Below are 14366 nucleotides of genomic sequence, written 5' to 3' on the forward strand. Positions count from 1 at the left end.
GTGGCACATGTCCAGTTTTAGCAATCTAAAATTTGTTTTTTGAAAGGAAACCCATCGGTTCTGCCCAGGTGCTTGTGCAGCACTGAGAAATTTTGTATTTACAGGTTCAAAAAAGAAACACGGCATGTCTGTGGAAACAGCGAATGTAAGGAATGGAACTGGGAAGAAAATGGGGCTCTGGGAGAAAAGGGGAAGAAGGAGGCTTGGGGGAGCTGATAAGATGTTCCTACTTGCTTCAGCTGTAGAATTACAAAGGTCTCATCTTCACCAGTTTAAATACGGGCTTCCCACTGTAACACTGGATTTACAGCAATGCGGCCGGAGTCTGCATTGGTTCATTTGTCTCAGGGGATCAATTTCTAGCTGAACACATCGTTGCTGAAATTCAGATTTCAGTTGCAATCGCGTGTAAACTCAAATGGAAAAGATACTAAAGAACTTCCAAATGTTGTAAAGGCAGTTAAAAAAAAAGAAAAAAGAAGGGAAAAAAAAAAGTTTCCTAAGAAGACAGGGTCACCAGGGAGCCAGGGGAAGAAAGGAGGCACTGGGTCACATGCCACTTGTGATGGTGCATTTGTGCAGTTGCATAGCACAGCCACTCAGAGGGCGAGACTTCATGATTAATGGTGTTTATTCTTGACAGAAGCCTCCTTTATTTATCTGCAATACAGTTTAGTGATTTTATCAGTCACCTGAATGAAAAATATTCAGTCATACCAATATTGCAGTGTAAATTGAGTAGAGTCACTTTTTATTATATCTTTCAGCCTTATCATCTGCACAGTAATTTTCTAGCAGGGGTTTGATATAGAAAGGCTGGATTTAGCTGTACTTGACACAAAGCCTCTTCAATTTCCCCTAAAAGTTCAGGCTCCTCTTAGAAATGTGTATAAATATATATATAAAACCCTCTTATCCAAGCAATTTCAGGATTTGAAAGAATAAAGATAAAATGCACAAACCTGGATGTGCGAAATGTTGTTCGTATGAAAACATCTAATAGCTCTGAAGCCACTGGTGAAATGCTCTTTAGTGTTTAAGCTCATGGCTTAGTGCAGTTCTTTTTGCATGGCTACGTAGTCTGACTTTCTTCTAATCAATCATCATCCAACTCCAATCAGCATACAGGCAGAGCCTATCGTTCATCCTGGGTGTAATTTCAAAGTTGAAGACTATAATGGCCACATACAGCACATTAGTCACCGCGATAACAGCTAGTGGCACTCCTGAGGAAGGGGGAGGATGGAGGAGAAGGGGAATAAAACTCTTCTCATTCTCATAATGCATCAGTGAAATAGGAGTGAATGCTAAACAAATGTTTATTCAATTAGCTGTCTTAACAGTACTAAGTGTCAGAAAGCTTCTGACACTCCTTTGACCCCCTCTTTTGCAAGGGACAGTACGAGGAAAGGAAGGAAGGGGTATACATGGATGCCGTCAGGATTTATATATGCCCACATACTCATACGATGGTGCCACTGTGGCTAAAGGCTTTAAGAGATGGCAGGCCCTGCCTGTAGCTGAGAGGAGGCCAGCATTTGAATACCAAATGACACCACCTCTAGATCATCAACAGAGAATTGCAGAGCAGCAGAGTTTGCTGTAGGAATGCAGTTGGTAATTTCACTGTCCAGTCTGTTATTAATAACAACAGGTAATGAATATGCTGCAGACTTTGTGATACAGCATAGTTTGAAAAAAGAATGGTAGGTTGAGTTCCATGGCAGTCCCTCTTCCAATGTATGGCAACACTTTTCCAGGATTTATTCGAAAAACATTTGCTTGTCGTGTGCATCTGTTTTATATTCATGATCATGAGTATTATGCAGCATTAATATGTTTTCCTTGGTACATTAATGACTGCAAGTCAATAGACTTGGAACTGGCTGAAGGCAGGGGAACAAAAATTTACCAGCACTGAGACTGGAGGTGCTATGTAAGTCTTGGGTCTTACCCTACTTATAGTTGGTTCGCAGATGTCACTGAGAACTGAGCAAGAAAGGCAGTGCCTCGGTAAGGCTCTACCAGAAGCAAGGGATGGAAAACACAGCCTTGTTAGCATGACTTTTATTTACTGTTTGCATTGCTGCAACATCCAACAGCTCCAAGCAGGATCAGAGCTCTGCTGAGTGTTGCGCAAATACAAGGAGCTCTTCCAGGAAGAGCTGGAGGTCAGATCGCTTTGGCAAATGAACTCTGGTGAGTCACCTCTGATGGCCCCAGGGGTTACCAGCCCAACTGTCTTCCTCGCCCTGAAGATTATTCCTTGTCCCTCAGCACAGTCAGATGGTGTGCCTTTGCCCCATTTATAGTCTGGCAACTCTGGTGTGGCTCAGTGAGACTGTGTACTGAAGTGGTTAGTGGCAGATATGTGCTGCCTGTGCTTGGGGAGGGCGGCCGTAATTGCTGGGAAGGGGCCACCAGCATTGTAGTTGGGAGCAGTAAAAGCTTACACAGCTGCCACAAAATTTGCAAGAGGATGTCCATTGAAAGCCAAGTGGTGTTTGGGGGGAGTAATTAGTCAGTCACGTTTTTGTATGTTTGACCCCTTTGTACAAGCAAAGAAATTGCCAAGTAAATCCACATAATCCTCTCCCTAGTCACCAGTTTCCTTGCAGCAGTCCTGAGAAAGATTGGGAGGAAGGAGAGGCAAGCTGGGATGCTCTGCGTGCAAAGGCCAAGTGGACAGTGTTTCAGGGGTCTGCCTGGAGGCATTGACATCAGTTGGTGGTAGAATGGACAGAGAAGGAAAAGGGGAGGCAGCTTGTTGGGGGGTGATTGCCTCATGGGAGAAGGAGAACAAAGAAGCCTGGGCTTGACTTGGAGAAATACTAGGAGACTGTAGAAGGGTTTATTTGTATTTTGCAAAAAAAAAGAAGAAAAAAATAAGTCAAAACTATACTTTCATAGATGTTTAAAGAATGCATGTCAAGACTCCAAGTCAAGACTCATGTAGTGAAATGAATGTACCTTAACTCAGTGGCATCTGAAGAAGCAGGTGCTTACTGTAGTCAACATGGGTGTTTCTGTGGGGCTGAAGGTCACCAGCATTACAGCTGACCTTATGTAAACAAAATATTAAATGATGGAATGAATATTCATTGCTTTTTATAGTGCAAACTCCTCTTAAGGGAATCCACAAGCTGATGGTTGGGTTGTTGAAGAAGTGTTACAAGTAGCAGAGAGCGTATGTAAAAAAAGCTGGGTCTGTGTTCAGGCAGTCCATCAGTTGAAAAATAGGAATACAGTCACTGACTAGGGATTTAGTGCCTTGATTAATGTAGCCAATTTTTAACTGTAACTACATAATATTAACACTTCCCAAAGAAGGAAGGGGGAACCAGACTAATATTCTTTTGCTTTGGGTTGTTGGTTAATGTTCTGCATGATTTCTAGCACCATGAACATTTCCTTTAGGAGTCACTTATGTCTTTTTTTTCCTTGCAACTATACCTTTTAACTTCATGAGGGAGAAAGGTTTCGTTCTAACACAAAGTGAGGTTATTTGTATATTGTTAGGAATTTACATTCCAGAGCTGCATGTGTTTTGTAAGACCTTGTCCTTGCTTCAGTGAGGAAATACTAATAACATAGTACCTCTTGGTCTGACCCTTTCCACTGTAGATGCCAAGCACTTTAAGTGCTTTGCCATAGTTTTACAGGTGAGGAAGTAAACAAACTTGGTCAAGGTGGCACAGCAATAGGTTTGTGGAAACCAAACTAGTGCCCGTGTACCTTAAACCCCCATCTTGTTCCTCATACATATAAACTACACAGGCACTGACCCATTCATGATTTATTTTTACATATATCCACAGAATAGAAGATTGCTACCAAAAATGATTGTGTGACTGACTTCCCCATACTGGCTATGGTTCCGGTGTTAATTTTGGAGGAAAAACGAGCAAAATATTGACTAAGTGTTGGAATATGGAAAGGAGTAGAGGAAATCAGAGTTCTTTCCGTATTAGGGCTTAACCATGTTCTCATTTTCCCTCCTCTTTTGCACCGCTACGATAATACAGCTTACCTCTTTATAGCACTTGAGCTTTTTTACATGAAGTACATGAAGTATGTTCTGACTTTTCTATGCATTGACTCTCTAATTCTGTAAAGGTTCTAAATAATTTGCTTTGTTTTGCTTAGTACAAGAACAAAATCGAGCAGCTTTAGAGCAGTGAGTGATTTTAGGGGAACAGACTACCCATTTTAAGAAACAATTTCTGGGGGAAAAAAAAAGTATTAAAAGTTTATATTATTTCCCATACTATAGGGGTCTGATTATTTACAAATTCAATTAAAAGGACAAAGAGGAAAGGGACTGTGGAATTGCATTGTAAAAATACTCCTTACTCACTTTGCATTGAAGCCCTTGACAGTTTTACTGGTGACTCTTGGGAGCAGAATTGGGTCAGCGCTTTGTGGTTATGAAGATCACGTCCATGACCACTTAAAAGCTTTATCAGTTAAATCAGTGGACAGTTTCCCACTGACTGCAGTTTATAAAGGTTTGAAGCTTACAATAGCAACTAAACATTTTGGGCAGCAGGATGTTTATTTAACTTAATTTTTCTGTATCATTTGGGCATACAGTTAGCTACCTGACCCTGATTTATTAAGCACCTACAACCACAGATGTGCTTGTAACAGTGTGGCGGGACTTGATCATTTGGGCTAATCACAGGTATTAGAATAGTTCTCACTTGTATTTCTAGGATCAAGCCTTACATTCTTAGAGCTCAGCTTTCTTGTTATAAAAACCTTTTATTAGCCAGTTGTTGACTGCGGCTGCTGAAGGGTCAGTCTGTACAAGCCTCTACGGCATTAAACAAATCTCATTTAACATGGGAGGTATTACCAAAGGAACTGAGCCAGGTACCTTAAAATAGGAGTCACTACATAACAAGAAAGTCCTTTCTGTTAGTTCATTTTCCAGGATCTACTAGAAATAAGATTTAATGTTTTGGGGCAGCCATCAGAAGATTATTCCTGAAAAATAAAAAAAAAAAAAAAAAGGAAAAAGAAGGATCATAGGCAGTTTATTGAGTTTAATGCTTTTCAGTTCTCCAAGCAGAGCTGAATTGAACAGGTATCAGAGAAACAGTGTATGAGAGTTATGCCATCAATGCTTGCTCCAGCATTGAATAACGTACTGTTAAATGATTAAATATCGAGGTTTGAACTTTGACACTTTCATAATATAACAAGATGGATGAAAAGGCAATAATAAATTAGGTTATGTTACAATATTTCATCCCACTTCGTTGACAAGCTTTGTTCTGTGAGATAGATTGTTGTTCCATCTGTAACCTCAGCTCAGTGTCATATTTACAATGTTATAGTTAAGGATCACTTGCTGTTTTCAATATAAATGTATTTTTCAACAGATTCATAAAAGAGCCTTTTAAAAATTTATCAGGACAAAACTTGGCATTAAAACTTCCAGTCATGGATTTAGTTTCCTTTAAAGTCAGGAAATGCTTAAATTGCCATGATTTTTTTTTTTTTTTTTTTTTTTAAGATGGGCTGTGCATAGAAGAGTTTTTTTGCCCAAGCACAGCTTAAAACTATTTGGAAACCATTTATGACAGATCACTTCTCTAACACCAAACCAACCTCAAAATTTCATCCAGATTTTCCTGTGACACAGACCTTTGTGGCTGTCCTGAGTGGCTTTACCTTGCTTCCAGGAAACAGTGCTATTTAAGAGGCCTCTATAACAAGTGTGGGGGTCACTGTGCTCCCCAGGGCCTGATGTACTTTTCAGTATGTGCTATATTGATGTTCTGGCATGTCTATTCATGTTTAAGGACTCCAAAGCAAGGAAACCCAGTGTGAGGGCCCTGAGGCCACTAATGAGCCATAATTGTCTTCAGCAGCCTCACCTAAGACCCACACCCCATGCACCCAGAAGCCCTTTTTAAGCTCAGCCTGGGGCCTTTAGTTCCTGTCTGAGCTATGCTGTGTGTCTCTTGTTCTGCTTCTGGCTGAGCTCAGAACCTGTGCTCTAGGTACCTGTTCTCCTGGATGGGCCTCTCAGAACTGTAGTGTAGTTTGTCTCCTGTCCTGTCCTTGGTCCTGTCTCCTCCTGTGCTTGACTAACCTCTGCCCTGGACCGGGTTTGTTACTTTGTCTTGTCTTAGACTGCTTGTGGACCTTATTATCAGCACCTGGCTCTGGTTGCTCTTCTCAGATCTGGTGGCATGGGGCGTGTTGTCTGTCTGGGATTAACCTTGGCTCCTGCCTTAAAGAGCTGCTGATGTTTGCTTTGCCTTAGCACCCTGCACAAGATCTCTTCTTCCCATCTCCTCTCCTTAAACTCCTGGGCTAACCACCCTTACTTACTTGATTACAAGTGTAAATCCAGGTAAGATGCTTTCATGGTACTTTGGGCTGGTCCTCTGCCTGGATCTTTACTGGGTCTACATGAATGATAAAACTGTGTAACTTGGTTGGTAAGGGAGTGAAAAAAAGAATGGGAAAGTTGTGTTCAGTGTTCTTATTTTCTTGTGAAATTTCTGGACTGTTACTGGTCTATTAGCTTGGAAAACAGCCACTAATATTTTTGTCAGTCATCAATTTTAGGGGCTCAGAATTGCCAAATATTTTAGTTATTTGAATGTACAGAATTCAAGGAAGTTGTATCTCCCCGCCTGCAGTTTCCTTCTGCCTTGTGCTACTGGAGCAGTTCAGGAACAGAGGTAAGGGAGAGGTGCAAGTTAAAGGGAAGAACATGATAAGGCAGGGAATAGTCTGGCCTACCAGATGGAGCTAAACCTGTCACACCTCACTCCCCTGCACCAGGGACATTGTCAGAGTCTGGAGACTGCTCCTGAGCCCTGTCAGATGGTACTGAGAGGGTGATTGGAGGGCCACGTATTTGACCAAGCTCTGTGCTTGCTTACCAACCTGGGGCTTTGTACCTCTAGTCATAGCCACGCAGCAGTATTTCACCTCCATGAGTTAGCCACTCTCTTACTACCAGAGAAAAGAACAGGATTGCCACTTGCATTTGGAGCATCTGATCTCCTTCACTGAAAAAAATGGCTTATGCTTAGGTATAAAACCCAACCAAAATGACATGGTATGAGATACACCACCACCCCCCCCCCCCCCCCCCCCCCCAACTCTCTCTGCTGATGGAAAAAATGTGAGATCCTTTCAGTATAATAGTAGGCAATGATCTGTGCATGCAGATGCATTGGAAGTACGTACAACTCACTCATGCTTGCCACATCACTTCCCAGATTCCTGTACTCTTCCTTCACCAGTTAAAAAAACCCAAAACTCTGCAGAGTTCAACTTTTGCAGCTGTAAGCAGCAAAATGAAATGACACACCACCTTCATTAGTAATGCCTGAAATTTTACACACAGCTCACCTGTAGCTCAGCAGGGGCCAGGGTAAGCATTTAAAAAACAAAAACCAAAACCAAACAAGTGGCTTCAAACATCTTGTGATTTGCTGCACATGTCATGTTGTTTGCAGCTGCTGCTGTGAGCACCTAAGTTGTTAAGACTTTGCAGATGCCTCTGCCGCATTTGTCAAGCAAAAGTGTCATGACTAATAGGAAAAAATACACCTGCTTGCCCTCATGGTGATCTCACTGCCTCACCATATGTGTGCCGTTCTCCTGCCCAGCAGTCAAGATTCTCCAGGGCAACAGACAGGGAAGAGTTGGCAGGATAGAGATGGAAGGGGACTGGGAAAACCTGTGTCTTAGAAGGCACCTTAGTAGTGGGTGGGAAGGCAGCCTGGAGAGAAAGGGGGGCAGTCTTTGCTCCTGCCCTTCTTCTCTGCTGCTTCTCTTTTATGTCAGGGCTGTAGCTGCAATCAAGGTTACCGAGTGTAATACAATCAGCCTAATGTGCCAGGATAAAAATTGCTGTGATGAAACACAACCATAGGGTCTCTTTTACTCCCAAACTTGGAGACCTCCGACTTTCAAGTAAGTATGAAAAGTCTGATAGGCTTTGTATGAAATTTGAGTTGAGTTGCAGGATCTCCAGGAGTAGACACAAAGGTCCTGAGTAAGAAAAGAGCATGCATCTGCTTCACACTCTCTCTTTCACTGAAGGAAACCTTAGTACTCCAAGTATGCTGTTGAACAGGAAAACCCCTTTGTAGGAGAGGATGCAGAGCAAGGCATAAAGTTTCAGGCAGTATCACTGAAAATGTCTGTGCCTTTTTTTTCATGCTGAAGCCTCATCGTGCCCTGCAAAGTAGCCTCAGATCCAGGACAGAACACCATTTGCCAAGGCCGGGGACAAAATACACATGTAATAAACCAGGGAAGTTTAATTTATAAAATGCTGTGCTCTGGCTGGCTTCTCTCTACAGTCCAGTATTGTCATTTGGAATTTAAAGAGCAGATAGATGTGTTAGGGTCAGTATCCAGTTGGAGCACAGGAAGTTCCACACCAATATGTGGAAGAAGTTTTTCACAGTGAGAGTGACAGAGCACTGGGACAAGCTGCCCAGGGGTGTTGTGGAGTCTCCTTCTCTGGAGATACTCAAGACCAGTCTGGACGCCTCCCTGTGCAACCTGTCCTAGAAAGCCTGCTTTGGCAGGGGGGTTGGACCTGATGATCTCTTGAGGTCCCTTCCAACCCCTATGATTCTGTGATTCTGTGATGAAATAAAGGTGATGGGGAAACTGGTACCCACATCTGGATATTGATTTGCTTGTCACTGAATGAACATCTGCAGAGCCACTCCTGGGCTGTACTGTTTGTTAGGTACATGGGACAAAGTCTCTTTTCATTGGTGCGCAGAGAGGTTTGCCACATAAAGATGAGAGGCAGTACTGGAAAGCCACAACCAATAATAAGTGTGTTTGGCTGCACCCATTCTTGAAGTGAAGGAAGGAATACTGAAGTTTATCATGGAGGGAAAAGAAGGGAAGGATATGTGACATCTATCGGAATAAATCAGAAGAGCTCAGACAGTGGGAGCTGGGAGCAGAACTGGGAAGAAGGGAAAATGGGACTGTAGGGGGAAGGGTGGGTCTAGAAACACAGAAGGGTGAAGAAAGTATGGGCTGGAAGTGAGTGAAGTTAGCACCAGCACATGAAGATCAGATGTTGGAGAGAGATTAGTAAACATTAGAGCACAGAGCTGGGAATTTTATGTGGAATTGGACGAGTCCTTATTTATGCCTTTGGTAATGTGGTTGATATGCCTGCTGTTACGCAGGTCGGTGCCCTTTCCCTAACATCCTTAGAATACTGAGCAGCTCAGAGGAGCAGAGAGAGGAAGAGGCAGGGCTGAGGAGGAGAAGGAGAAGTGGTGGAGTCCCGGTGTCCTTGAATGGCTCCCATTGGATCTGGAGAGAGAAGCTGACAGCCTGGATCTTAATCTCGCTCTTGCGGCAGCATTTGACTGTTGTCCAGCTGGAGAGGGAATTGCTGAGGCTGATACAGACTTTCAGCCTTCTTGCAAAAGCTTTTAAACAGTTTTCTGTTTGATATGCACCAGATAAGGCCAGGGCTCCTGCTTGCTTGTACTCTCTTTGGGTTTCTAACTCCTTCTGAGCTGAGATCACATCAGAAAAAATTAGTTGTAAAATGACATTGCAACTTAGTTCCTTTCTTACTCCTGCATTGGATTTGTTATACTACTGTATTTTCTTCATTGCCAGGATGGGAAATTCACTCTGTAATGTGATATCCAGCTGTGGTATTTTTGCTCCATGCACTACCACAACTTTTAAGACTCCTGCCTTCCACGCTCAGCCTGACAGCAGATGCTTCACGGCTGCTCGGGTTTCACAGGACCAAGCAGAGTAAAGCTGCATTTCCTTCATATAACAAAGGTGCTTCAGAACCACGCAGAGAAAAAGTTCTCTGAGGAAAGGAGATGCCTGTTTTGCACAGGGGCAGAAAACAGCTTCTGGTTTCAGGGTTCTCAGTGCAGTTTAAATACAGTGAAGGTGTGCGGGTGGGTGGCTGGGCTTTGTGTGGGTCACTGTCTCGGGTGACAAAAGAGTGATTGTGCTGCTGGTACCTGCTGCCAGCACATGAGTGAAGCTCTCCCACAAACTTTGGAGAGAGGAGGTAACTTCACGCAGGAAGGCTAAACAGGTTTAGCTTGCAGAAAGCTGTAGGAGGGCAAGAAAGGTACAAAAGCCAAATAAGGAAGGGAAGGGAAGGGAAAAGAGGGAGAAAAGCATAAGAGGGCAAATCTTTATTTCCCTAGATTTTGTGAGCCCTCATGGACATGGTGGCAGGGAAGTCAACGTTGTGTTAGGAATGTGTAACTTCAGTCTTTGTCCCAGTCAAACAGCAGCATTTCTGAGCTGATGGCAGGGCAGAATTGGCTCCTGTTGGCCTTCTAGGTGATGACAACTATCTCCATTGATCGCAGCACATGTATGTTTAAGGAAAAAACCCCACATTTCTTGTTTAATTATTCTATGTAAGCAATCAGCATCAAAGGTACAGGCTGCCCTCGCTGCTCTCACAGCTGCTGCCTGTGTCTGTGCTGTATATATGCTAAATTAATTGAAAAACAGGGACAAAAAGGCATTTAGTTAGGGTCAACTAGTTGGGCTACAGCAAATGCATAACAGGCTTAATCATTGTCTTTTGCCAAAGAGCAGCCTGGGAAGAGCAAGCACTCCAATGCTCTCTGATGAAATTTGGGCTTTTTCTAGCGCCTTTGAAGGTGGGATGCTGCGAGAGAAGGGTCTCCACGTGGAGCCCAGACACTGTCATATCAACAGGACAGGATGATGGGGCAAGTGATGGCAGGTTATTTATCTCCTGTCAGTTGTGATCTTTGCTTTCAGCCATGGTTCATCACAGCTTCATACACATAGCTTGAGAAGGCACCACAGCTCTCCCTTCACGGGAGCAAGGTGGTTAATTAATGTGGTCTTGCTAAAGCCTCTGGTGACATGCTAAAAACAAACATATGCAGCTATCTTTCTTCCTTTGCCACCAAGTTTTCTGCATCTTTCATGGGAAAGGAAACCAATTAAAAAATGCTCCAGAGGATACATCGGTCTCAATGGCTTTGAAAGTTTGGGTGTTCTGAAATGACTTTTCTACACACCTGCAATCTTGCACTTTCAGCAAGAGCAAGCTGTCAAAAGAAGGGAGTGGGCACAGTGTAGGTCTCAAGACTCTTTATCCAATAGCCATGTGTTTTTTGAAGATGTAAATGATCCAGCATCGCAGTGTGCTTTTTGTACTCCAACAGTAATTAATATATGGTATATACAGGGTGCGTATTTCACACTAATTAAAGTGATTTTCTGCCGAACTCCATGGGGAAAGGGTATTGAAGAATGTAAAGATTAAACCAAATATAAACTCATGTTAGAACTGGTCAGATTACATTCCTAAGAATGGGTAGAGAGAAGAACTCGTTTTCTGTCCTTTTTCTTTCCAGGCAGTGAACTTTTGTGGAAGTTGTTACATGCACAACCCAGTTGTTACTCTTTGAGAAACAAATGTATTACCTTTACAGTAGTTTATCATATAGATAACCTGGCTGGTTTTTTGTTTGTTTTTTTCGTTTTACTTTCTAGGCCTTCTGCCTTATCCAGCAGCCCCACATACTCTGATCTTCCATTCCTTAGAATTTCCCCACACCGAAATCCAGCTGCAACGTCGGAGTCTCCCTTCAGCACCCCTCACCCGTACATTAACCCTTACATGGACTACATCAGGTCCCTGCACAGCAGCCCATCCCTCTCCATGATCTCTGCAGCCCGTGGACTCAGCCCAACAGACGGTGGGTTAAGACAGGCTTCCTGTTTTCTGTCATTGTAGCAACTTAAGTTATATTAATCTTGTCAACATTTTTTTCCCCCTTGTTCAAAGCAGCTTCAGCAGGTTTGTCAGGCATATTCATTATGTCATAAATGTTTCAATACTTCATCAGCCGATCACGGCTCATTTGTACATCTCACAAATGTTGAAACTTCAGGGGAAAAAAAAAAGAAGCCCTGCCTCATTCAAAATTTAAGCTGGAAGGGTGGTGTATGTCTTGTGATACCTTTTGTTTGTGGAGCTGACCCAGTGTGTGGTTCTTATCTCCCAAGAAAGCCGTTGTATTTACACTGAATCAAGCCAGATTCTTTGTGAGTATAGGCTAGTGTATTACCATGGAGTCCTTTAGGAGTGAAAGAATTGTTAATTAAAATTGTATTTTTCAGTCATATAAAGTGTGGGCTGACTTGTTATAGTTAGTCAATAGTTCTGTTAAAGTTATAAAGAATTATCTCAGTTTTCCCAAGCCAACAATTCAGCTAAATAAAATGACACTGATGTAGAAGTGTCTGATGATTGGGACTGGTCCCTTTGGTTTAAATGGTGGGTAGTCTGTCTGAAATACCAATGCTTTAGGTCTTGGTGTGACCATGGTTATTACTTTCACATCACCTGGGTTGAAGTGATCTGTTGTGATCACTGTTGTCATTACTCTGGCATGTTTCCTATTCATCTCAATGGATATTTTGCTGAAGTGAGCAATGAATAGAGTTGCAGAAAGGCTCAGTTTTGTTAGCAGTGGGGTTTTTCAACAATAGAGTAAGTACCTTGACATTTCAGAATTGTAACATTTGCTGAAGAGAGCAAAAATCCAACATACTCACAAACACGTGTGTAGTGAACTGAACTATTAACTATGGAAAGATCTTCCCAGTGTCTGCAGAAACTTACTGAACAGAGTTAAACTGCCTTTAGCTGAATTTGAAAAATGAGCAGTGCACCCTATCCAAACGGATAACTAATTAATCTTCGCTTATAAGAACATATACCTTTACAGTTAATCCATTAGTTATGGGCACATATTCTTATGAGAATAAATTTTAATCACCATTTGTCAGTCAAGGTGTATGGCACGCACATAGGTCTTTCCTAGCAGCACTTTGGATATTGTATAAAGCCTTGCTAATTCTACCCTTTCTATATTTGCCAAATATTTAAAAATACTAAAAGCATTTTGAAGGAACAATTTGAATGCTCAGAAATACATCTTTTGAGTCGGGGAGCTTTGGAGCTTTTATATAGGAAAAACATGATAGATCTATAATGGCATAAATTGGGAAAACTCTTGCAACGTATATTTATACTTTTCACAAAAGCTAACACGCGGAACACTGTACAGTCTTTCCTTCAATAATCTTCAGATCACTTTCCTGTAGGATTTCATTTATGCTTTAAGGTATGCTCCAGTTGAACATGCAAAGGTAGGAGGGAAGGAAGCCACCTATCACACAAGCATCTGACATTCACCTGTGTACATTCTTGGAGTCAGATACATGACGTTGAATAGATGTAGGTACATCGTGCTAGCTGAGATACACTGGGTTATCTTACCTGGCACCCAGCTGTCACCCCAGAAGTGGGGCTAAGATCTCCTAGAGGTGCTTTGCCATTTTCACCAGGCCAGTGGTGTTGTCTCAGGGTAGAATTTAGTTCCAGATTCGGGCACCTAAATTTGGTCTCTGCAGTATAGAAATGTGTTGGTGTGCTGCTTTGCCACTATAGTCCAGGGATTTCTAGGTAGTGCAGTCACTGGAGCCTTAGTGAACTATTCAGTTCACCCAAATATGGACACTTGCATGTCTGGAGCTCCATCATAGCTACAAGAAGTGCTAAGATTTATCTAGGGCGTAGGTGATGGGTGTCAATTCAGGTCTGTGAACTTGAGTTGTCACTTCATGTAGGTGCCTTGGATACCCATGGGCTTTCAGTTGGCACGAGACATTCAAGCATGGGCAACACAATTGAGTATGCTCTGGCTTAACGCTCATCCTCTGAACTTTGATCTGTACACACAACCTTAGCTTTTCATAAGTACAAGCTAATCTTACTAGCTTAAGCTCCTTTCTGTGGGTTTTAAACAAATGCATCTTAGTTTACATTTCCACTAGGCCCACAGCTCACCCTAGTTCAGTTACCGCAGGCCAGATGCTGTGCAGCGCCTCGTGAAAACACAGTAACTTGAGAGATACTTCAGGAAAACAACATGCTTATTGAAAAGCCTTGAAGTTTGTTCTCTGGAATCCACAGTGTGTGTGATCAGTCAGGTATACAGAAAAATGCTTTTTTCCGGTGGAGGTTTTTGGGGTAGTCCAAGGGACAGCTCGGGCACTGCTAGCACGCACATAACACCCCGTGATGTAAAGGGCTACGTGCATGTAATGTACTAATAAGTAATGGACACTGTGGCTTGAGTCGTATAGCATTTGAACTGTGAAATCGTGGAAGTTGTTACTGTTCTTTGGAAAGTTGTAGTGAGATACCTCTTGCTACCTTAATTGCTTTAGGCCAGTTAGATAATTAGGTCAGTGTACTACTGGGCTCAGTCTGTCGACTCACAAATCTGGGGATGGCCAGGAGCCAGAACAATCTG

General features: G+C 42.5%; 1 protein-coding gene across 2 annotated transcripts in view; it reads left to right on the forward strand.

Moving 5' to 3' along the window:
• The window catches only part of GLI3 (GLI family zinc finger 3), a gene marked incomplete at both ends in the record, with an annotated part of 199930 nt that overhangs the window by 117106 nt on the left and 68458 nt on the right, over nucleotides 1–14366 (forward strand). For both annotated transcript variants that reach the window (XM_084279716.1, XM_084279717.1), the window contains one exon: nucleotides 11533–11738. In XM_084279716.1, the coding sequence (XP_084135842.1) occupies nucleotides 11533–11738 (206 nt within the window). The remainder of the gene's footprint in view (nucleotides 1–11532; nucleotides 11739–14366) is intronic.

Source organism: Gallinula chloropus (genome assembly GCF_964237585.1).
Source record: "Gallinula chloropus genome assembly, chromosome: 2".
Lineage (NCBI taxonomy): Eukaryota > Metazoa > Chordata > Aves > Gruiformes > Rallidae > Gallinula > Gallinula chloropus.